Below are 24,459 nucleotides of genomic sequence, written 5' to 3' on the forward strand. Positions count from 1 at the left end.
ATATATCTTGTTTCTTATGATAGTGACTTAGAGTGTGAAAGAATATGATAATAAATTGATAAACTTGAGACTCATCTCTATTCTCTGGAAAAAACAAAACCATTCATGGAACAAGACTATTAAATTGTAAAGAGTTATGACAAGAAGAAAAAATTTCTAAAGATATACGTGTTGAGGAGTAAGTATTAATTGAAATATAATTGTATTTTCTAGTACTTGCTTACTATGAAATAAAAAGAGAACTAAATTTTAACTGAAGGAGATTTTGTTTAGAATGTATCCTAATGTTACCATATTAAGCCAATTTATTTCATATTAGATTTTATTTATGTTTTGAAATAAATAATTTTATTATGGTTTTAATTTAAATTGAGATTTAAATTAATATATATTAATAGATGATTTATCTACTTTGTTTTAAATAAAATAATTTATATAAATCTATTTATTTTTGATGTACAAAATTATATGGAATAATTTTTGTTTATAAAATAGAGAAAGCATATTTTGTTATGATTCCCGAAATATAATCTGGTACATTTTTAAATTAATATCACATTTCGGATGAATTTATTGTAATATAGAAAATAATACTTTTTAAGGACTTTTAAATTTATAGTAATGTCTTTAAATTAAAATGGAAGAGATATTTTTATATCATGATTGGTAAACTTAACTCTTACATTCTCGACTAACCTTCCATTTGAAATACAAATTTTGATAGATAAATATGATATATTATAAAACTATGTATTAAGAATCAGTTACTTTTTGGTGAAATTTGTTTTGTTTTGATCCTAAAGATATTTATGCAATAACTATTTTTTTGTCATGGATTCATATATATTCACTATCAGATTATCTTATTTAAAATTTACCAGGTTTCTATGAATCAAAATTTTGGAAGTTAATATAATTTAATAAACTTGTCTTTATATTAATATTTTATTATTATTTTTAGAGAAAGATATTTTAATTTAAGAAGAATCTACTTTAATTTAGAATGTTCAAATCATTGAAAACCTTAAAGTAATTTTACTAGTTACACTAATATAAGTTACGATTAGAATTATTATACACGTGCTCGTGCTTAGAATTATTCAAATAGTAAAGAAAAAACTTACCCCACTAAAATTATCAAATATAAAAATTAGAATTGCCAATTTATTTTGTGAAGGAAAAAATTATATATTTAATGGTAAAACGCTACTTGGTTTAGGGTTTGATAAAACTCAGTCGGTGGAAAGTAGAGATAATCGAAAAGCTCGCTACGGTAAGGGCACTTTCTAACGATATTATATATGATCGAATGCATATGTGCTGGTATGAATGATTGTGTGCCCGGTTGGGGATGTGTGTTTCTGCTGTGATGCTAAACTTGAGAATGTGTTTTCATATGATTTGTTGAAAATATATGAAATGACTTGTGGTTATGATTACATGTGTGAAGATTATGTAAGTTCATATGATTTTTGAAAATATATGAAATGACTTGTGGTTATGATTACATGTGTGAAGATTATGTAAGTTCATATGATTTTTGAAAATATATGAATTGACTTGTGGTTATGATTACATATGTGAAGACTATGTAAGTTCATATGATTTGTCGAATATATGAATTGACTATTGAGAAATGTTATGATGCATTTGCATATATGTGCTCATGCATATCATAGTTGCGTGTATGTCGAGAGGACTGCACCGGGTGAGGACTCTAGTAGATTGAGCCCACCTAATCCTGCGGGATTTTATTGAGTCGGTGTCAGTGGAGAATACTGCACCTTTAGTGGAAAGAGGCCACGACTCTCTGCGGAGAGGTTAAATTCCGGAATTCATGCATGTGAGGAACCCGGTTAAGGGGATCACACTCATGTTGAGTCTGCATTAGGCTATTCGTGTATTATTTATTGAAATATATATTGTGACTGTTGTATATCATGTATTACTTGCATGTGTGTATTCTTTCGTATATGCTATTTTTAGATTGTGACCCTCTACTACCTATATGTTGCGGGTTAACGCCCACCCAGACCATGGCACAGTACCCGATGCCACCACTGGAGATGGTGACATGGACGACGTGGGATTTTACTGATAGGGACAGGCTTAGTGCTTGGAGTTTATACCCAGCTGCAGGCACAACATACTATCATGGGCAGGTCGTTATCACTACTTATCTTGACGCACTTCAGATACACCAGAGTACAGTCTGGCAGATACCTCCTTTTCCTGTTTCTATTCATATCTTGGGTGCTCCATGGTATACTCCACTAGACCCTCAGTCTGAGACGCAGACGAGTTCGGTAGGGAGTACCGCACCATTCGGTGGTTTGGGAACCACCGCTCAAGGAGGATTTGAGGTTGGTGGACCTTCGGTACCGGTGGAGACATTGGAGGAGGCGATGCATAGGGCAGCAGCTGCTGCAGGACTAGGATCTTCAGGAGGTCCAGAGGTACCTCACATGGTATCTCCTTCTGGAGTTTCTTTAGGAGAGGACAGTTGCTATGAGATTCCAGCTCCCTCGGTCACCCCGACCATGTGGATTGATTTAGTCACCACTGAGTCAGGTGATGATACTAGTACAGAGGTGTACGAGGCGACATCCCGAGTTCGGGCCCCTTCCGAGAGCTCTTGCCTGGTTTGTGGCGAGCACCCCTGTGTTTGTCCCCTCTAGTTCCTGCGGTATTGTATAGGCTCACCATGACTTGACTACTCTGACGTAGATGATGTTTAGCCGTAGTTATTTTGGTACCCTTTTGGATGACTGTATTTGATATTATTATACTTCTAGTGAGTAGCTCATATTATGTTTAGGCTGTATTATGCCCTAAGTCCATGACACACTTATGTTTAGATGTCATGAACTAGGTGCTTTATTTTGGGGATTTGTAATATCCAGGTATATACACTTTGCTTCCTTGAGGAGCACTACCGATGCATATAGTACTATTCAGTTTTAAAAACGGTTGTCATTGCTTTTAAAATTATATGCAGTAGTTCCTTCGAATATGTTAGAGTCGGCTTCCCATTTAATTTAGCATACACCGTTGTTTTAAAAATATATATACTTGCTCTTGTTTTTTAAATAAAAAAAAAACGAGGTGTTACATTGTGGTATCAGAGCACGGCTTTAGATCTTTAAAGGGAGAGTGAATTAGGAAGTCATCGGACTAGAGTCCTTTAGATTAGAATAGTGACAAGTCAGTTCTAACGAATAGTTTATTAGGATTACGATAGTGAGCTGATCCAATAAGATGTTTCCTTGGAAAAACGGAGGAGGATTCTAATCTAAGTATTGGGTTTTGTAGGAAGAAGATGCCTCCCCGAAGAGCGCCAACATCCCCTAGGAGGAATGATCTCTCCATAGATCAAATGGCTCACGCAATGAATGCTATGGCAGCAGCTGTGACCGTGCAAACCAATGCTAAGACGCAATGTGATACAGAGAAGAGAGAGCGAGAGATCCGTGCTGCTGGGTCTCGTACTCTCACTCAATTCCGTCACCAAGACCCACCTAAGTTCCATGGGGAAGGAGGTCCTGATGCTGCTGATTTATGGCATCAGGCACTAGAAAAGATATTTGGAGCAATCCATTGCCCTGAGGGGGAAAAGGTGACTTTAGCCACCTATCAATTACTGGGAGATTCCGAGTACTGGTGGAGGAACACTAAGCTTATGATGGAAGGTGCTTTCGAGGAAATAAATTGGGAAACCTTTAAACGAAAATTTCTAGCCAAATACTTTCCTGAGACTGCTAGGGAAAGGTATGGTGAAGAATTCTTGAAATTGCGCCAAGGAGGTATGACCATCGAGGCATATGCAAACAAGTTTGAGTCCCTGTCAAGGTTTTTTCGCTTCTTCAGAGATGGTGTCGATGAAGCTTACATGTGTCGTCGTTTCCAAGATGGCCTGAGGTATGAGATGCAGGATGCAGTGGTACCTTTGGGAATTCGACAATTCCAAACGCTGGTGGAAAAATGTCAAGAGATTAAGGATATGAAGAATAAGAGGGTGAACCGTGGTGGAAACTTTACTGCTGGAGGACCTAGCCGTCCAAATAATCTTAATAATAATCGTGGTAAACAAGGAATGAAGCCTTACCAACATCCTCAAAAAAATCGCGGACCAAATCGTCCTACAAATTCACCTCAGGGAAATCAAATAAGGAGGAAACAAATGTGCTACCATTGTGGTCAAGAAGGACATTATGCTAATGAGTGCAAAGACAATACACCTTCCTGTTACAATTATAAGAAACCTGGTCATCATTCCCGAGATTGCAAGGCTCTAAAGGTAGAATCAACGCTAAATGCAACACATGGGGCCCGACCCATTGCAAAAGGGCGTGTCTACACTATGGATGCTAAAGAAAGTGGTCAGGCCAATAACGTGATACAAGAGGAATGCCAAGTTGCAGGTAACACTCTAACTGCCTTGATTGATACTGGGGCAACCCATTCATTCATTTCCTTAGACTGTGCAAATCGTTTGAACATAAAGATATCTCCACTGCTTTTTGATTTACAAGTTTCTACACCTGCCAAGAACTTAGTTGTGAGTTCAGCATGCTTACACTGTTTAGTAGTCATCCAAAATAGAGAATTTTTGGTCAATTTAATTTGTTTACCCCTACCGTCACTCGAGATCATTCTCGGGATGGATTGGTTATCCTATCATTATGTCATCTTGGACTGCACTCGCAAGATGGTATTCTTCCCTGAACCTGGAGTTATTAAATACTTGTCTGCCAACCAACTTAGAGTGACTTTGAGGGAGGGAGCTCAAGAGTTTTTGTCACTATACAACGTAGAAGTAACCCCAGATATTCAGACAGAGAATATACATGTGGTTCAACAATTCCAAGATGTGTTCCCATTAGAGATCCCAGGATTTCCTCCGGTACGTGAAGTGGAGTTCTTTATAGACCTACGTCCTGGAACAGGACCAATTTCGGATCCCACTTACCGAATGGCACCAGCGGAATTAGTAGAGCTAAAGAGTCAAGTAGAAGATTTATTAGAGAAGGGATTCATCAGGCCAAGTGTGTCCCCTTGGGGAGCGCCAGTGCTCTTGGTGAAGAAAAAGGATGGACGTTCACGCTTATGTGTAGATTATCGGAAGCTTAATAAGGCAACTATTAAGAACCGATATCCCTTACCACGAATTGATGATTTAATGGATCAATTGAAAGGGGCGGCAATTTTTTCAAAGATTGACTTAAAGTCTGGTTACCATCAGATCAGAGTTAGGGATGAAGACATTCTAAAAACGGCATTTCGTACACGTTATGGGCATTATGAATACCTTGTAATGCCATTTGGAGTGACGAATGCACCTGCCATTTTTATGGACTACATGAATAGAATTTTCCACCCATTCTTGGACAAGTTTGTGGTAGTTTTCATCGATGATATACTCATTTATTCGAAAAACAAGGAGGAGCATGAAGAACATCTTCGCGTGGTTTTACAAGTGTTGCGTGAGAAGAAGTTGTATGCAAATCCTTCAAAGTGCGAGTTCTGGTTAGAAAAAGTGAATTTTCTAGGCCATGTCATATCAGAAGAGGGAATAGCAGTGGACCCAGGAAAAATTGAGACCGTACTTGCGTGGGAACAACCGAAAACGATCACAGATATATGAAGCTTCGTAGGATTGGCTGGTTACTACCGGAGGTTTATTGAGGGTTTTGCAAAGATTGTGGCACCAATGACGCAACTTACCAGAAAGGATCAGCCATTTGCCTGGACTGAGAAGTGTGAAACTAGTTTCCAATTGCTAAAAGAGCGATTAACGACTTCACCAGTGTTAGTTTTACCACAACCAAATGGACCTTACGAGGTTTATTGTGATGCATCACATCAGGGACTCGGATGTGTGCTAATGCAACACAAGAAAGCAGTAGCAAATGCATCACGACAGTTAAAAACTCATGAAAGGAACTACCCTACCCATGACTTAGAGCTTGCCGCAGTGGTCTTTGCCTTGAAAATTTGGAGACATTATCTTTATGGATGTACTTTTATTGTGTTCAGTGACCATAAAAGTTTGAAATATCTTTTTGACCAGAAGGAGTTGAACATGAGGCAAAGAAGGTGGATGGAAACACTCAAGGATTTCGACTTCACACTACAATACCACCCTGGAAAGGCGAATGTCGTGGCAGATGCATTGAGTAGGAAGACTGTTTCCGCATTATCAACCATCATGGATAGTCAACAAAATTTATGGGAGATGTTTCAAGATCTACATTGGAGTGTCGAATTTGCACCAGGAGCTTTGAAGTTTGGAATGATTAAAGTGTCAAATGGATTGTTGGAAGACATTGCCAGTTGTCAAGATGACGACTTAATTGCAGAGAAAAGGAATTTGATCCTGCGAGGCACCACCACAGAGTTCAAGGTGGGAGAGGACAATTTTTTGAGATGTAATGGAAGGGTGTGTGTGCCAGATACAAAAGAACTAAGAAAAACGATCCTTGAAGAAGCTCATAAGAGTAAGTTGAGTATTCACCCAGGGGCGACTAAAATGTACCAGGATCTAAGGCAAGATTTTTGGTGGCCTGGTATGAAGAAAAACATAGCAGAATACGTTGCATCATGTTTAACCTGTCAGAAGGCAAAGGTGGAACACCAGAGGCCTGCAGGTATGTTGCAATCATTAGACATACCAGAATGGAAGTGGAACAGTATTTCAATGGACTTTATCACTGGTCTACCCAAAACTAAGAGGAAAAATGACTCAATCTGGGTTATAGTAGATCGTTTAACAAAGTCTGCTCACTTTTTACCTGTTAAGATGACTCATACAACTGAGAAGCTAACCGAGATTTATATAGCCGAGATTGTGAGGCTTCACGGAGTACCAGCAAGCATTGTGTCAGATCGGGATCCTAAATTTACCTCCCATTTTTGGAAAACACTACATGTCGCATTGGGTACTAAGTTAAGGTTGAGCTCGGCATATCATCCACAAACAGATGGCCAGACGGAAAGGACTAACCAGTCACTAGAGGATTTACTAAGAGCGTGTGTGTTGGATGACAGAGGAAGTTGGGATGATGTCTTGCCACTGATAGAATTCACGTACAATAATAGTTTTCATGCAAGCATTGGGATGGCCCCATATGAGGCTCTCTACGGAAGGCGATGCCAGACTCCATTATGTTGGTATCAAGATGGAGAAAATATGATAGTGGGACCAGAGATGGTGCAACAAACTACCGATAAAGTTAAGATGATTCGTCAAAGAATGAAAGTTTCCCAAGATCGCCAAAAGAGCTATGCAGATAGGCGTCGTAGGCCTTTGGAGTTTGAGGAAGGAGAACATGTATTTCTTCGAGTCACCCCAACCACCGGTGTAGGTAGAGCTTTAAAGGCGAGGAAACTGACCCCTAAATTTATTGGACCATACCAAATCACAGAGAGGATTGGGAAAGTTGCATACAGAATTGCACTACCACCGGTACTATCAAAAATTCATGATGTGTTCCATGTGTCTCAATTAAGGAAATATGTTTCAGATCCCTCGCATGTGATCACACCCGATGACATCCAGTTGAAGGAAAACTTGTCATTTGAAGTACCCCGGTAAAAATTGGAGATAAGAAGATAAAGCGCCTCAGAAACAAGGAGATACTACTAGTTAAGGTAATTTGGAACGAAGCCACAGGAGATGCAACTTGGGAACTAGAAAGCATGATAAAGGAACAATATCCAGAGCTCTTCAACACCGTCTAAGTTTCGAGGACGAAACTTCTTTTTGGAGGGGAGTAATGTAAGACCCGTAGTTTTAAATAATTATAAGTATCATGGTGTAGGATTAATAAGGGAGTTAGAGGTTTTTCGATTATTAATCCTTATTATGGTCTATAAATAAACATCGAGTGGTTAAAACCATACCGGAGCATTGTCAAAAATTTAGTAATATTTTCCACGATACTCTAATAGTTTTAATTATCTATGAAAAAGATTCGTCACTTTTATCAAAAATTAAGTAGAAGTTTTCAGGCATACCGGTCGAAACAAATCATCATTATACGAAAATTAGCGAGCGAAATATTTCGAATTTTGATCTATACCATATTATTTTATTAATCCATATTACGCATAGAGCGAGTAGGTAAGCTCGTTTTATTTTTTTAACGCAATTTACGGTTATACTTTTACCTGTCAGAGCTTATTTAACCGGGTATTTTTATTTAAGATTTTGATCATTTTCAGCCTGTTTTATTAAACTTCGTACCGCGTAGATCATTTTAACATATTCATTTTTATTTTTCGATAAAATGCACGTTCGACTGTTATTCGTTCCGGGTATTTTTCTATACCTATATCTCGGTGAAAAAAATAAAGATATGACATTGTTCAAGTTTGCTTACGTATGCATGAGGTGACTACTAAACATCACCAACAGAAAAAAATATCATGATATTTTCTTCTTTGTAATCATGACATTGCATGTGTGAGAGATATCTAATGGCTAGGGAGTATAGTTTATTTATCCAATGGCTCTTGATCCATGTTAGAGTTTATATATAGATATCAAGGTAGAACCAACAGTTCACACCATCACACATTTCTCTCTCTCGGCAGAAACACATCATATCACCTTTTCACATCCTCTCTTCTCCTCAACACCATTTCTTCATCTTTAAAAGCTCAAAAAAATTGAATTGGGTATGATTTCTTTCACTTAATTATATATCTTGTTTCTTATGATAGTGACTTAGAGTGTGAAAGAATATGATAATAAATTGATAAACTTGAGACTCATCTCTATTCTCTTGAAAAAACAAAACCATTCATGGAACAAGACTATTAAATTGTAAAGAGTTATGACAAGAAGAAAAAATTTCTAAAGATATACGTGTTGAGGAGTAAGTATTAATTGAAATATAATTGTATTTTCTAGTACTTGCTTACTATGAAATAAAAAGAGAACTAAATTTTAACTGAAGGAGATTTTGTTTAGAATGTATCCTAATTTTACCATATTAAGCCAATTTATTTCATATTAGATTTTATTTATGTTTTGAAATAAATAATTTTATTATGGTTTTAATTTAAATTGAGATTTAAATTAATATATATTAATAGATGATTTATCTACTTTGTTTTAAATAAAATAATTTATATAAATCTATTTATTTTTGATGTACAAAATTATATGGAATAATTTTTGTTTATAAAATAGAGAAAGCATATTTTGTTATGATTCCCGAAATATAATCTGGTTCATTTTTAAATTAATATCACATTTCGGATGAATTTATTGTAATATAGAAAATAATACTTTTTAAGGACTTTTAAATTTATAGTAATGTCTTTAAATTAAAATGGAAGAGATATTTTTATATCATGATTGGTAAACTTAACTCTTACATTCTCGACTAACCTTCCATTTGAAATACAAATTTTGATAGATAAATATGATATATTATAAAACTATGTATTAAGAATCAGTTACTTTTTGGTGAAATTTGTTTTGTTTTGATCCTAAAGATATTTATGCAATAACTATTTTTTTGTCATGGATTCATATATATTCACTATCAGATTATCTTATTTAAAATTTACCAGGTTTCTATGAATCAAAATTTTGGAAGTTAATATAATTTAATAAACTTGTCTTTATATTAATATTTTATTATTATTTTTAGAGAAAGATATTTTAATTTAAGAAGAATCTACTTTAATTTAGAATGTTCAAATCATTGAAAACCTTAAAGTAATTTTACTAGTTACACTAATATAAGTTACGATTAGAATTATTATACACGTGCTCGTGCGTAGAATTATTCAAATAGTAAAGAAAAAACTTATCCCACTAAAATTATTAAATATAAAAATTAGAATTGCCAATTTATTTTGTGAAGGAAAAAATTATATATTTAATGGTAAAACGCTACTTGGTTTAGGGTTTGATAATACTCAGTCGGTGGAAAGTAGAGATAATCGAAAAGCTCGCTACGGTAAGGGCACTTTCTAACGATATTATATATGATTGAATGCATATGTGCTGGTATGAATGATTGTGTGCCCGGTTGGGGATGTGTGTTTCTGCTGTGATGCTAAACTTGAGAATGTGTTTTCATATGATTTGTTGAAAATATATGAAATGACTTGTGGTTATGATTACATGTGTGAAGATTATGTAAGTTCATATGATTTTTGAAAATATATGAAATGACTTGTGGTTATGATTACATGTGTGAAGATTATGTAAGTTCATATGATTTTTGAAAATATATGAATTGACTTGTGGTTATGATTACATATGTGAAGACTATGTAAGTTCATATGATTTGTCGAATATATGAATTGACTATTGAGAAATGTTATGATGCATTTGCATATATGTGCTCATGCATATCATAGTTGCGTGTATGTCGAGAGGACTGCACCGGTGAGGACTCTAGTAGATTGAGCCCACCTAATCCTGCGGGATTTTATTGAGTCGGTGTCAGTGGAGAATACTGCACCTTTAGTGGAAAGAGGCCACGACTCTCTGCGGAGAGGTTAAATTCCGGAATTCATGCATGTGAGGAACCCGGTTAGGGGGATCACACTCATGTAGAGTCTGCATTAGGCTATTCGTGTATTATTTATTGAAATATATATTGTGACTGTTGTATATCATGTATTACTTGCATGTGTGTATTCTTTCGTATATGCTATTTTTAGATTGTGACCCTCTACTACCTATATGTTGCGGGTTAACGCCCACCCAGACCATGGCACAGTACCCGATGCCACCACTGGAGATGGTGACATGGACGACGTGGGATTTTACTGATAGGGACAGGCTTAGTGCTTGGAGTTTAGACCCAGCTGCAGGCACAACATACTATCATGGGCAGGTCGTTATCACTACTTATCTTGACGCACTTCAGATACACCAGAGTACAGTCTGGCAGATACCTCCTTTTCCTGTTTCTATTCATATCTTGGGTGCTCCATGGTATACTCCACTAGACCCTTAGTCTGAGACGCAGACGAGTTCGGTAGGGAGTACCGCACCATTCGGTGGTTTGGGAACCACCGCTCAAGGAGGATTTAAGGTTGGTGGACCTTCGGTACCGGTGGAGACATTGGAGGAGGCGATGCATAGGGCAGCAGCTGCAGGACTAGGATCTTCAGGAGGTCCAGAGGTACCTCACATGGTATCTCCTTCTGGAGTTTCTTTAGGAGAGGACAGTTGCTATGAGATTCCAGCTCCCTCGGTCACCCCGACCATGTGGATTGATTTAGTCACCACTGAGTCAGGTGATGATACTAGTACAGAGGTGTACGAGGCGACATCCCGAGTTCGGGCCCCTTCCGAGAGCTCTTGCCTGGTTTGTGGCGAGCACCCCTGTGTTTGTCCCCTCTAGTTCCTGCGGTATTGTATAGGCTCACCATGACTTGACTACTCTGACGTAGATGATGTTTAGCCGTAGTTATTTTGGTACCCTTTTGGATGACTGTATTTGATATTATTATACTTCTAGTGAGCAGCTCATATTATGTTTAGGCTGTATTATGCCCTAAGTCCATGACACACTTATGTTTAGATGTCATGAACTAGGTGCTTTATTTTGGGGATTTGTAATATTCAGGTATATACACTTTGCTTCCTTGAGGAGCACTACCGATGCATATAGTACTATTCAGTTTTAAAAACGGTTGTCATTGCTTTTAAAATTATATGCAGTAGTTCCTTCGAATATGTTAGAGTCGGCTTCCCATTTAATTTAGCATACACCGTTGTTTTAAAAATATATATACTTGCTCTTGTTTTTTTTAAAAAAAAAAAAACGGGGTGTTACAATAGGATGTGTTGCTCAAGTCATAAGAATGTTTGGAAGTGAAGAGATACGATAAGGGGCTGTTTGGAATGTGATAGAGTTGAAGAGAATGAGTTTTGGAGAGAGATTTTCGTAAGCAAAACGCAGGAAAATTGCTGAATAGCTGCGGAACTTCGAAAATTCATAACTGGAGTTCTGGACATCCGAATTGAGTTCCGTTTGAAGCGTCGGAAAGCTAATGAGATGAACTTTGTTATAAAAATGGTTGCAGCAGCTGTAACATAATTAATTGTGACAGGATGACGTTGGAAAGAGGTGAAGTTGCGGTTACTCTTGTTCTTATAACTAGACTTGTTTATTGGTACTGCACAGGATGTCAGTGTCAGTGTTGAACGGATTGAAGGAATAATTAGAAGGTTTGTTGAGGAGTAATTTTAAGAATTGAATGTACCAATTGAGGAGTTTTGGATATATCGTATAGAGTGTCGCTGCATGATGTCGGTGTTGCATTTTCGGACAACGTTGGAAAATTCATATCTTGAGTTCCGAGTGTCGGATTAATGTGTCGTTTGAACATACGAAGAGGAGAGATTATGTTCTACCTTATGGGAGGGTTATAAATATAGTAGGGTGATCCTATGAGGAGATATTTTAAAGTCGTTTACGGAAGTGTGAAACTTGTTGAATAAGAATGCCTACTACCGCGATTGTTTGAAACGACGTTGAGTAGAATATGTTGTTGATGAATAAGCTGATTAGATATTCGGTAATAAAGATGATTGAGTACCGATGGATTTTAGTGAGAAGTGAATTAGTAGTAAAGATGGAATAAACTTTGGAACTCTTGGAGTCGTATTTGTGATGACAAAGTAACGATAGGTATAAAAGAAGAATTGTAGAGAATTTCTAACACCTATTGATGTGAGGAAGGCTTGTTGAGATTTCGAGTGGAATGATATTTGGGCGCGACAGATGTCATGGAATTTGGGGTAAAACCACGAGTTATGAATGTTGTATTACTGCGTTGAGTAGGAAATCTTTAAATATGTCGGTGCTATTGGTGAAAGAGTTGGATTTAACTGAACAATTTAGAGATTTGAGTTTGGTATGTGAAGACACTCCTAATAGTGTTAGATTGGGTATGCTAAAGCTGACTAGTAGTATCCTTGAAGAGATCAGAGAGGGTCAGAAAGTTGATGTTGAATTAATCGATAAGTTGACTTTGATTAATCAAGGTAAAGGCGGTGAATTCTGAGTTGACAAGAATGGTATACCGAGGTTTGGTGACAAAATTTGTATTCTTGATGTTGCTGAACTTCGAAAGAGTATTCTAGAAGAAGGACACCATAGTGAATTATTGGACTACGACAATGTTAATGAGTTTAAGTGCTAACTCAGAAAGGACACTATTATGTAGTAACGACAGTTTATGCTTAAATATGATTGTCGGCTATCTATTGACAAATTGAGGACTTGATCACCCTTAATCTCTTGTTGGTATTAGACAAAAATCATATAGATGGGATGAACTTGTTTTGTTACCTTAATGGTTTAAGATGTGATGAATACTAAGCCGTGAGAATAATCACTCACTATGTTGTGTGAACTTATGAAGGAGTGAATATGAAAGAGTGCAACATGATGGAAAATGACTTAAGACGGGTAATCAGAGTCCACAGAGAAAGTGTGATGTGGAGTAGCGTTATGAGTACTACTCGTGGGAAGTGAGGAATTAATATGTCAGGAGCTTACATGGAGAATATGTGTCGATCTATATGTTGGATTTAGAATCCAGTGGATGTAAGGATGTCGTGTCGAAGAATTATAACTCTTTTGAATAATTGCCGAGATGATGAATATGTTATTACGGTTGTACGTAGTTAACGAGTATGTATTCGGCGAAATTAAAACGAAGAGTTGATGCTATATGATGTTGTAATAATTTTGTGCTGTCATTAAGGTGATATTGTAGACTCCATATATAACGAGGAATTATACTCCATGAAGGACGAAGTTGATTTAATTATTAGAAAAGAGCGAGACTCAGTTTAAGCTATTTTGTAAGCGATGGTATATTAAGGTTGATGAATGTGATTATAACTACTTGGGTGTACTCGTTCCGATGGTTGGAATGTTTTAATAGATGTAGTAACTCAGGAATTTGTTTTTGAGTGCGAGTAAGTATTGATAAGTGGTAGATTAGTACCATGAATGGTAAAGAATGATTCTTGAACGAATGAGTAAAGAGAGTTGGAATCGGGTAAAACTCAGAAATCTAATTGGTGTAGATGATTGTAATGAGTAATCGGAGTAGTGTAGAAGTAGAATGTAAAGTGTTGGATGATTGATGGAGTGACTTAAGAGGAGCCAGATAATTGGAATTCAATGATATAGGAATACGAGTATTGAGTTTCTTGAAGAAAGCAGTTGGTGAAAAGTGTAAGTGTTATTTTATCGCTCAGATGGAAAAAGTGTCTAAGGATGGTAAGTTCGGTAGATGGGATCCATTACTATATTGTTGATCAAGTGTGATCATACTATAAATTGTGTAATTGTATTACTCGGATGTTGAGCGTATTGTATAGGTTGTACCTCAATGTTCTGTTGTTGTTAACCTTTTGGAGGTATAGCGAGTGATATACTTTTGAATAGTCAAATGCGACGTAAGAACTGGAATTTGAATGTATGGAACATGTTTCCTGTTGGTTATGTCAGATGGATTTTCGAGGAGTGACTGATGGTAATGTTGATTGGGAGCTGGAGAGTCAGGTGAAGGACTCTTATACGAGCTGGTTACTTGAGGTATGTTTTCGAGGACGAAAACTCTTTTAGTGGAAGAGAGTTGTAACACCCCATATTTTCATTAATTGATTTAAATTGGAATTAAATTATTATTTGAAATTATTTGGCAATTGATTGGATTTAATTGAAGAATTATGGAAAAGGAGGTGATTGGGCCAAATGTGGTGTTAGTAAAGAGGGGGTGCTATGTAAGTAGGCCTTTTACTAAATTAAAAATCTATTTTCATAAAAATAAGGAATTGAGGAAAAAAGGAAAATAGATGTGGAAGAGGAGCAGAAGAGTAGAAGTGTTGATACGTGAAAGAGGAACAGAAGAGGAAGAGGGCTAATCAAGATCCTTGGCTAAGGTAAGGGGGACTCTTCCGGTTAATATCTTTTATCGTATTATAGATAATAGGACGGATTTAGATGCATTGTTTGTGTCAATTGGTTATATGATGAATTGGGGTTTTGGGATGATTTTGAGGGGAATTGTATGATTTGATGAATTGTATGATTATATGATTGTTATGGTGATTAAATGATCCTCTTTGTGTGTTATATTTGTGTTATAACATGTATGTGGCTGATATGGTGGTGTTTGAGGTTCATGACATAACTTGGTTTGGGTTTTGGGGAGTTTGGGGTAAATCCCGTAATGCTGTCAATTGCGATGAGAGCTCTGACTTTTGCCAGTTCGCGCCGTGAAGGTAGGTGCGCGCCGCGAAGGCGATGTGATTTTCTCGTTCCGCGCCGCAAACCTTTGTTTGCGCCGCGAAGGCGTGTTTCCATTCGTTACGCGCTGCGGACTGTGTGTGGCGCCACGTGCTGTAGCGATAATTGTTTTCTTTGAAAATGTAAAGATGTGTAACTTCCAAACCGTAAGTCCGTTTTAGACGCCGTTTTGGACGTTGTTCCTTAAATTGAATGCTCTACCATATGAAATAAAGAAAACAACAATAACTTGATTTTATTTTGAAAAGTATCGTTTTCTCCAAATGTGGTTTATTCTTGTTTTGCATAGTTGATGAGGTGCAATGATTTGTTGTTTGCCTAATTGAATATGTGCAATGATGGGTGTTGTTATAATGTGATTGCTCCTACTTGTTATGCAAATGGATGTTGTTCATGGTAAATATGGTTATCATGTGTTTTGATGAATGATGAGGTAAATGCTCGGTTGTTGATGGGTTACTTTGTTGTACTTGGTACACGATTGTGAGATGTGCTATTGTTGTTGCACTGTGTGGTGGTTTATGCGCACAGGCATATTAATGAATGATTTACCTGTTATGATTTTGTGGTTGTAATTGGTGTTTTGTTATACATATATTGTTGGTGTAAAATATGTATTTATTTATGGTTGAGAAATAGCATAACTGTGTGTGGCTATGGATTATCGTGGTGGTTGATGATTATGACATTTGGTTGTTTAATGTTGATGATGAGCATGTTATGGTTGATACATTCATTTCATAATCATGTTGTGGGCTGTATCCCTTTTGGTGGTGGGACAGCGGTAGCTAATTCCCATTGTGTGGAATTGGTGAGAGAAGTAGCCGAATCTCTATGGTGGTGGATCGGTGAGATGGGTTATCCCATGTTTGGTACCACATGCATATAGTTGCATTTGCATTAGGCTACTTGTATGATTATAACATGAATGGAAGATAGTCCAATGTTATAATATGTGATGATGGTGTAATTGTTATGATTTGTTTGGATGAATTATGGTGTTGTCTTTTGGTAATGTATTATAATTGTTGTTGTGTGTTGATGAGTACTTCCTGACAATCTGAATATAATGAAATTGGGTGAATAATGTGATTATGATGTGTTATTGTTTATGATTCGATAACATTTGTTAATTGTGAATGAGACTCACCCTTACTGTTGATATTTTCAGATTGAGTATAGCGGCTTTCGGCTCGGTGAGGATTAGCTCATGAGTCAGTTTGTTTAGTATATCGTCGGTGTCATGCTCTGATATTGTAACACTGGGGGAACGCTAGTTTAGAGTTATGATGATACTCTGTTTTGTTGTTATTGGAGTAATTTGTGAGATATTGCATAGATGATGTTATGCTTATCCGTATGATGAATTTTTCGCTGTGTTAACATGAGATGTTTATGTATTATGATGAATTGTTCCTTAGTGAAAGCATGACAATGAATTTATGATAAATTTGTTTTAATTGGAATTGTGGCACCCTTGTTTTCATGTTTTACTCTGAATTATTTTATTAATTTTCCGCGGGGTTTAGAAGGGTGTTACAGCCTCTGTGGGTAGCCTCATTAGTTCTGATTTCCCTTGTTTTCATATATTAATCATCAACCAATTTCATACACAAAAGATTAAAAGAAATACATATTTTACAAGCTAGCTACCTCTAATCTTGACACAAAAGGGGTCTCGCTCTCCATAGTCATGAAAGCTTCAATAACAAGGAACATAACAAGATTCACTAGCATGAAAACTCAAAGAAAATGAAGAAATATGCATGGAAAATCTTGAGTTTTTTCTCTTGAACTTTGTTTCCTCTTCTCTTCTTTTCTTTCCCTAGGTGTGTTATGAAAAGTATGAGTGATGGAAAGGATAAGAACACTCAAAAATATCTTCCAAGTGCCTAAAACCACAAGTCCCCAAAAAGTAACTCCGCTTAGCGGACTAGGATCGCTAAGAGAACTACCCAAAATATCTGAAAAGTAAACAGACCTTGCTTAGCGAGATTGGCCCGCTAAGCGGACTTCAAAATTTGTCTCGCCTCTATTTCTAGTTCAACAAAGCGCACTTGAAGCTGGGTTAATGAAAGTGACCTTCTCTAAGCGAGACTGGCTTGCTAAGCGGACTTGAAATAGGCTTCACTTCTGTTTCTAGTTCTGCAAAGCGCGCTTGAAGGTCGCTTAACGGACTTGTTAATTTTCAACTTCTTCATTTTGAATCCAAGCCTCTTCTAAGCCAATTCTTTCCACAATTTCCATTCCACTCTTGCCAAAAACTCAAACACCTATAAAAAGCAAATAAAAGTCAAGAAACTTAATATTTACAATCAAAACAAAAATTTATGTATTTACAAGAGTATCATGCATAATTGATTAAAAACTTGGGAAAAGAGTTAAAGAATACCCCAAAAGCTATGAACAAAATAGGTACAAATTGGATTCTAACAGCAGTCGAAACATAAAAAGAAAATGGTGAAATTTATGTACCTTGGGACCTACAGTCCCAGGGCTAGAGTCTCCACTCTTAGCCTGTTATAGAATTCGATCAGATTGGGGTATAGGATAAATCTCAAATACCGCTGGAGGAGTAGTTTTCTCCGCCTTAGTCTTGAGGGCCTTCGACGCGAGTTGAGTAAGGACCTCATTAATATTTTGTTTCTTTTTCACCTTTTTCAAAGGATTGGTGGTATCTGGTGAAAGATCATCATCAGAGAATTCAACTTTAGGTTCTTGTTGTTTGCGCTTTCTGGGTGTTGTTGGTGGTTTCCTGGTTGTTTGGAAAAGAACACGTCTAAAGGTTAGAAATCAAGAAAGAGACTATGTGTAAAGTGTACCTTTGGTGTTACCATTTTTTTGGAATCCTCAACTTTTATTTCGACAGAGCTTTTGGTTGTAGAGGATGTTTTCTTGGGAATTTTTACAGCTGCAAGAAAACCAAAACAATTATCACGAGAAAAGAATGAAAAATTGAAGAAAGAGGTTAGTAGAAAAACCTCTCATTCCACACCTTTAAGTATCTGAGAAAGAACTCGAACATGTTCTAGACCAATATGAAGGTGCTCTTTGAAACTTTTCAAAGTATGCTTAGTTGGAACCACTAGTTGAGCATGCTTTTTTGATTCTTCTCGAAGGTTATTTACAAAGTCCCCACATACGAACCAGTCTGGAAATGGAGGGCTGAAAGCCACACCAAATTAGTAGTTGGTAGTCAAGGGAATTTGGGAGGATACATGTTAAAAGTTGTTTCTTATCATTTTTCAGGTGTAACGCACAAAGACAATTTTAAAGTACCTATTATCTTGATAAATTTTTCCTTAAAAGTAATTGCGGCTTCACGAATGGTTCGACTAAGATCATCAGGCCTGTAGGCAATTTCAAATTATTTTTGGAATGCTTGAATTTCTTGGATATAGGTCGAATTACCTTTCTTGACCTTCTCCTGCATAAAAGCAAAAGCCTTGGTGAGATGCTGAGTAAATGCAGCAACATCAAAAAATTCCTCGGAATAATAGTCATGCCACCAGGTATCGAACTCTTGAGTGCAGAGGAAGTAGGGTTTAAACCCCACAGGAGTAAGTTTGGTTCAACTTGAGTATCTAGATAGATACTTGTTGCTATCAGCCTCTGAGTGGATCTTGTTGTATAGAAAGAGGGCATTCATCTTGGTGAAGAGAGGTTTTGGTAGAATTTGAATCAGGTCAAACTATTGGGACACCCTGTTAAGTTGGTAACTTAGCAAGGTGATTTGGTTTTTCGATGGACATAGGATAGGAGGTAGTACTCTAGGAGTAAGAAACGATGTCCATATGGCAATAGATTTCGCCTCTTGATCTTTCGACGGAGCAGGGAATTTGCGTGTGAACCATTCAGGTCCACATTTTCTGGTGGCGAAGGGAGCCATAGACGGAGTGAATTTATAGCGCTTCTCAGACACCATCACATAACTGGTGAAGGTTTGTTGAAGATTACGTCCTTTGTCACTTGGAGTTAGTTGAGCCAAACGTGTTCCTTCGACCCTCCTATTCTTGATTTCATCCGATTCTGCATCAATAGGGTTGAGGTTTGGTAAAGATGCTTCGAAAGTGGCATTCACCCACAGTTGAAGCAACCAGTAAACAATAGACTTCCTTTTTTTCTTGGGGTTCTTGAGGTCATTTACTCCGTCGCCCAAAGACTCATAAAGGTGTGCCAAAATCATTTCGATTAGGCAGAGGTCATGCCTAGCATGAAGTTGGTTCGCCACTTGAAGGGATCTCGAGCAGAAAACATAGCGGGTTAGCCATAGAGAAGGAACACAATATGCTATCGATCAGATACTTCGTCAGACTTTTTTTCATGGTAGTGTTAGATGTAAGTGTTGTATGCAGCTCTAGAAACGTCGAAGTCAATTGAGTCCTCATCCATATAGGTTAGGTCAAAAGTATCACCAGTGGGTTTAAGCCCAACAATGATAGCTACGTCGAAGAGGGTTGGTGTCATCATTCCACAAGGAACATGAAAAGTATGGTGGGTGTTATCCTAGAAATATAAGGAAGAAACTAGAATGGATTGGCAATAGACAGGTCCTACTTTCGACAACTTGATCAAGTCAAAAATGCCCATATCTTTCCAAATTTGGGATTCTTCTTTTCTACTTTTTCTAGCCAACCTAAGTAATCAGTGGGGTCTTTATACAAAGGGCATGATCGAAAAACCCTAAAGCCATTATTCATATATGTCAACTTAAAAGGCTCATACGTCAAAAGATTGCCTTGTTGATTAGGGTGAGGGTTTTTCTTATTATGAACCTCATCTTTGGCCTTAGGTTTTATAGTGTTCGCTATGGGTTTATACCTATAGTAAGTTGAAAAAAACCGCTTAAGTTTCTTAGGATCAGTATTTGGGTCATCTATAGGTCCTAATATTGAATGTGTTTTATGAGTAATAGAAATAGGAAGCAATACTTGGGATTGATAGATTCTCCATTGAAGCAGTAAAAAATTGCAGAAAAAAGGGTGTGAGTGGAGAGGAAGATGAAGAAAAGAGAGTTGGAGCTTGCAGAAAATCGAAAAGGGAGAAAAGTGTTTGAAATAAAAGGAAGAGATATTTATAGAGTATGAAAGAAGAGACTGTTTCACTTCAGCGATGATGGATGATTTATGAGTGGGACGCGTGTCGATCGGAGGGTCTATGATGAGATAGTGGCAGCTATAGCTACCCACAATCTCCTAGGAACTAGGAGTATCATGATTGAAAAAAAGATTCACATGTGAGGTCTAAAGAGACATTTTGAGAAAAGCGTCATAATGACTAAGATGTCATTGGAGCTGATGGGTTTATGACATCAAAATGAACATTCAAAAAATGCATTTTTCTTAAGTATGTCGAAAATGACATTTTTGGGGGGCAATTCGTTAGTTGGAAGATTTCAACGCCAAGTTTGTCTTAATACAATAAGGAAGAAAAGAAATGTCTTGAATGATGTTATGAGCTTTTCGACAGGAAATTCCATTGGAAAAGTCTAGTCGAAGTCACCTCTACACAAGAGGGATATGTTGGATGGGAATTAGAAATATTTTCTAAGTTTAAGCTGTTATTCGACGAATAGTACAGTACGTTCGACGGAGTTGGTTTGGATTTGTAAAAGGAATAACTGAATTTTGTCCTTATCCTATTTCGGTAGAAGACGTGTGGAGCCTCAGGGTGAATGAAAGACTTGTCGAGCGAAATGTGTTTTGTTTTGGGAGAAAGACCGTTGATGACGGCTATTTCGATTTAGTATATATATGAGCCTTAATGTTAGGAATCCCCCTTATTCCATCATTTGTATAAAATCTCACAAATAGTCAAAGTATCTGCGTTATTGAGAAATAGTCACTGAGAAATGTACGTGTAAGCACCATGTTTTATCTAGTTTGCAATTTACTTTACATTTCCATAATTCATTACTTCTTGCAATTTATATTCAAGTGTTCCTTACTGCGTTTCTTTTACAATTTTGCAAAGTTACATCATAATAACTTAAGACAAACAATCTTAAAGGAGATGAATGATGTCGGTGTGTTCTTACTTCAAGAAATAATAGTCTAAACACAAAAGCACATGTCATAGGATTTACTGGTTGATCCTTCGAATAAACCATGTCATTGAAGACCAAAGATTATTTACCAATTTTCACTGCAAACAATACCCCCTCTAAACCGTTCCTCTCCTCCATATTCCTACCCAACATCATGTAGTTGTATTCTAAATAAAGTTACAAATTTGATAGCTAAATTATATTATGAAGTACGGTTGAATTCTTTCATGTCTTTGCCATTTAATGCAAACTAAAAACAAGTCATATCAAAGATGTGGAAAAGTAACACCTCATCCAAGATCAATGTGTTCGGGTGGCAAACCTTACTTGATAAACTCTCAACAAAAATCTTTTGGAAAAGAGGAATATTGATTGACAATGAAGACACAATGTGTTCATTCTTTAGGAATTCAAATGTTATACAATCATAAATAAATATTATACAATCTAAACAAAAATTCATCACTGTAGTTTCTTGAAATTGAAATTTCTCATCTCCCATTCACTCATTTATTAATCTTCTAATTTTATAATTCTCTTTCCAATGTTATCTCCATTGAAGAGTTCAATAAAACCAGAAGGGATGCTTTCCACTCCCAATGACACCTCTTCAATCACCTGCAACTTACCAGCACGAAGGTAATCAAATGTTTTAGCCAAAAAATCTGCAAAAACATCCATAAAGTCACTACATAAAAATCCTCTAATGGTGATTCTCTTGTACACAACATCCACCATATTTGGTGAAGCTCTCCTTCCAGCATCCGTGTACTCAGAGATTACACCACAAATAGTCACTCTACCGAATGCCTTCATGTTAGCAATTGCTGCTTCTAGCATTTTTCCTCCAACATTGTCAAAATATACGTCAATTCCATCAGGAAAGTACCTGTAAAATCACTTTTTTATTATTTGAAAAGATTATTATACTTTAGATTTTATCTTCTATCGCTAATCTACAAACCTTTTGAGAGTAGATTTTAGATCTTTTTCTTCCTTGTAGTTGAATGCATCGTCGAATCCCAATGTTTCTTTGAGTAATGCAACCTAAGATAAATCATTCAAGGGTTTCTGCTTAATCACATATTAGAAATACACTGAAACTATCATACTAAACCTCACCTTCTTATGGCTCCCAGCACTGCCAACAACGTAGCAACCAAATAGCTTTGCATATTGTCCTACCAAATTTCCAACTGATCCGGACGCTGCCGAAACAAATACCTTTTCACCTTTTTGGAGTTCGCACAGTTGGAAAAGACCTACATATGCAGACAATCCACTGCAACCTGAAATAAAGAAGGAAAAAAAAAACTTGTAATCATTCCAATTTCATATTTATGGAAGTTCAAATTGATTTAAGTATATAACAACAACAACCAAGTCTTTTGTTATTAAGTCGATATCGGCAACATAGATCAAATAACGCTATAATGTTTTATTTAAGTATATAATAGTTTTTCTTAGTCGTCATCTATTTCTGGTTGTTTGACTTTTTTTTCCATCTTACAACAGAATTTACTGGTCTTCTCTCTACATGCTCAAACCAATTAAGTCTATTTTTCACCATTTAGTGGCCAAAAATGTGTCAAGTATAATTACCTCTAATAAAGAAACATACCTAGAACTCCAAGATAATAGGAGAGTGGAAATTCAGTGGAATCTATTTTATTGGTTATGCTTTGTTCCTTAACCACACTATACTGAGCCCAAGTGAATGATCCCATAACCAAATCATCTTTCTGAAACTTAGGATTTCCAGAAGCCACAACTTTTCCAATAACAGGAGCAACAATAGCCTGGAAAGTGAAGTGTCACTGTCAGGTTATAACAACGTAATACATTTTTCCATTCAGTTTTATAACAAAATATAAAAGATTACCTGGCCTGGAATAATTTGAGCTGCGGCAGTAATAGAATTCTGAGAAGGACTGGAGGGTTTCATGCGGTTAATCTGATAAGGGTCAACAGATATATACAGATTCTTGACAATTATATCATCAGATCCTTGGTCAACAGATAGAGTAAAATCCTCTTCTGTTTTAATCTCAAAATGGTACTCTTCAGGGGGACCATCAAAGCTGTCCTTAATCACTACGTATTTGTTGCTCACTCCCATTTTTCTACTCAATCTGATTTCTATGCACTCAGATTAGTGGGATAAGAAGTAATTGATTTCTATGCACTCAGATTAATGGGATAAGAAATTTCCTTATCCTTTCTTTTTTCTATGGGTCCACTCATAATCTTTATTAGTCCACTATGTAACTATATAGAAAAGTCATAGGTCTCAAAATTACTTCTCTATAATTATTTGCCAAAAGGAACAAATAGCGATCTAAAAGCCTATCAGAGTTGCTATTTTTACACTAAAAAACTGACACCGTATCCCTACACCAACCAAAATACATCAAGCATGTGTGTTTGTTATTGCTATTTATACACTAGAAAAATGACATCATTGCTTACACCGTAGAAAATACTGTCTATTTTGTGTTGTTTTTGTCAAAAGCAAGAAAAAAAATTACTTAAACAATTAAAAAAAAAAGCAAAACCGTATAATGATACGGTGTAGGTGTCGTTAGTGGTGTACCAATAACATTTCCCTTGTTTGTATCAAAAATAAAAAAGAGAAATGATATAGGTACACTATATTTGACACATACACCATATGGTATAGTCTACTTATTTTATTAATTTATAAAAATTAAAATTTGTGTCATGCATAAAACCAAGCATGGAAAATACGGTGTAGAGCTAGGTGTAACATTTCTGGTGTCATGATAGCATGACTCAATTTTTTTTTTAAAAAAATATGATAAAAAAACAAAACCGTATATTTGTACGGGGTAGGTGTCATAGGGGTGTAAGCGGATCAAAAAAATCCAATTAAACCGACAATCCAAACCAAACCAAACCAAAATTAAACCGATTATTATTGGTTTGGTTCAAAAACCGAACCAAACCAATAAAAACCGATGTGGTTTGGTTCGGTTCTCGGATTTTGTTTTTAGGAACCGCCAATCCGATGAACCGAACCAATGGAAATAATGACGCTCTAAATATTTTATTCTACCCATCATTAAACTCAAATTTTTTATCGGTCCA

The 24,459-nt window shown here is 36.4% G+C and overlaps 1 protein-coding gene across 1 annotated transcript; it reads right to left on the reverse strand.

Moving 5' to 3' along the window:
- Positions 1–21,508: 21,508 nt before the first annotated feature.
- Positions 21,509–23,722, reverse strand: LOC131599321 (2-alkenal reductase (NADP(+)-dependent)-like). Its single transcript, XM_058871723.1, has 5 exons — positions 23,234–23,722; positions 22,973–23,150; positions 22,474–22,640; positions 22,316–22,398; positions 21,509–22,240 (listed from the first exon to the last, which is right to left on the reverse strand). The coding sequence occupies exons 1-5, from the start codon at positions 23,468–23,470 to the stop codon at positions 21,865–21,867; spliced, it is 1,041 nt and encodes a 346-aa protein (XP_058727706.1). The 5' UTR covers positions 23,471–23,722; the 3' UTR covers positions 21,509–21,864.
- Positions 23,723–24,459: the final 737 nt, after the last annotated feature.

Source organism: Vicia villosa, linkage group LG4 (genome assembly GCF_029867415.1).
Source record: "Vicia villosa cultivar HV-30 ecotype Madison, WI linkage group LG4, Vvil1.0, whole genome shotgun sequence".
Taxonomy (NCBI): domain Eukaryota; kingdom Viridiplantae; phylum Streptophyta; class Magnoliopsida; order Fabales; family Fabaceae; genus Vicia; species Vicia villosa.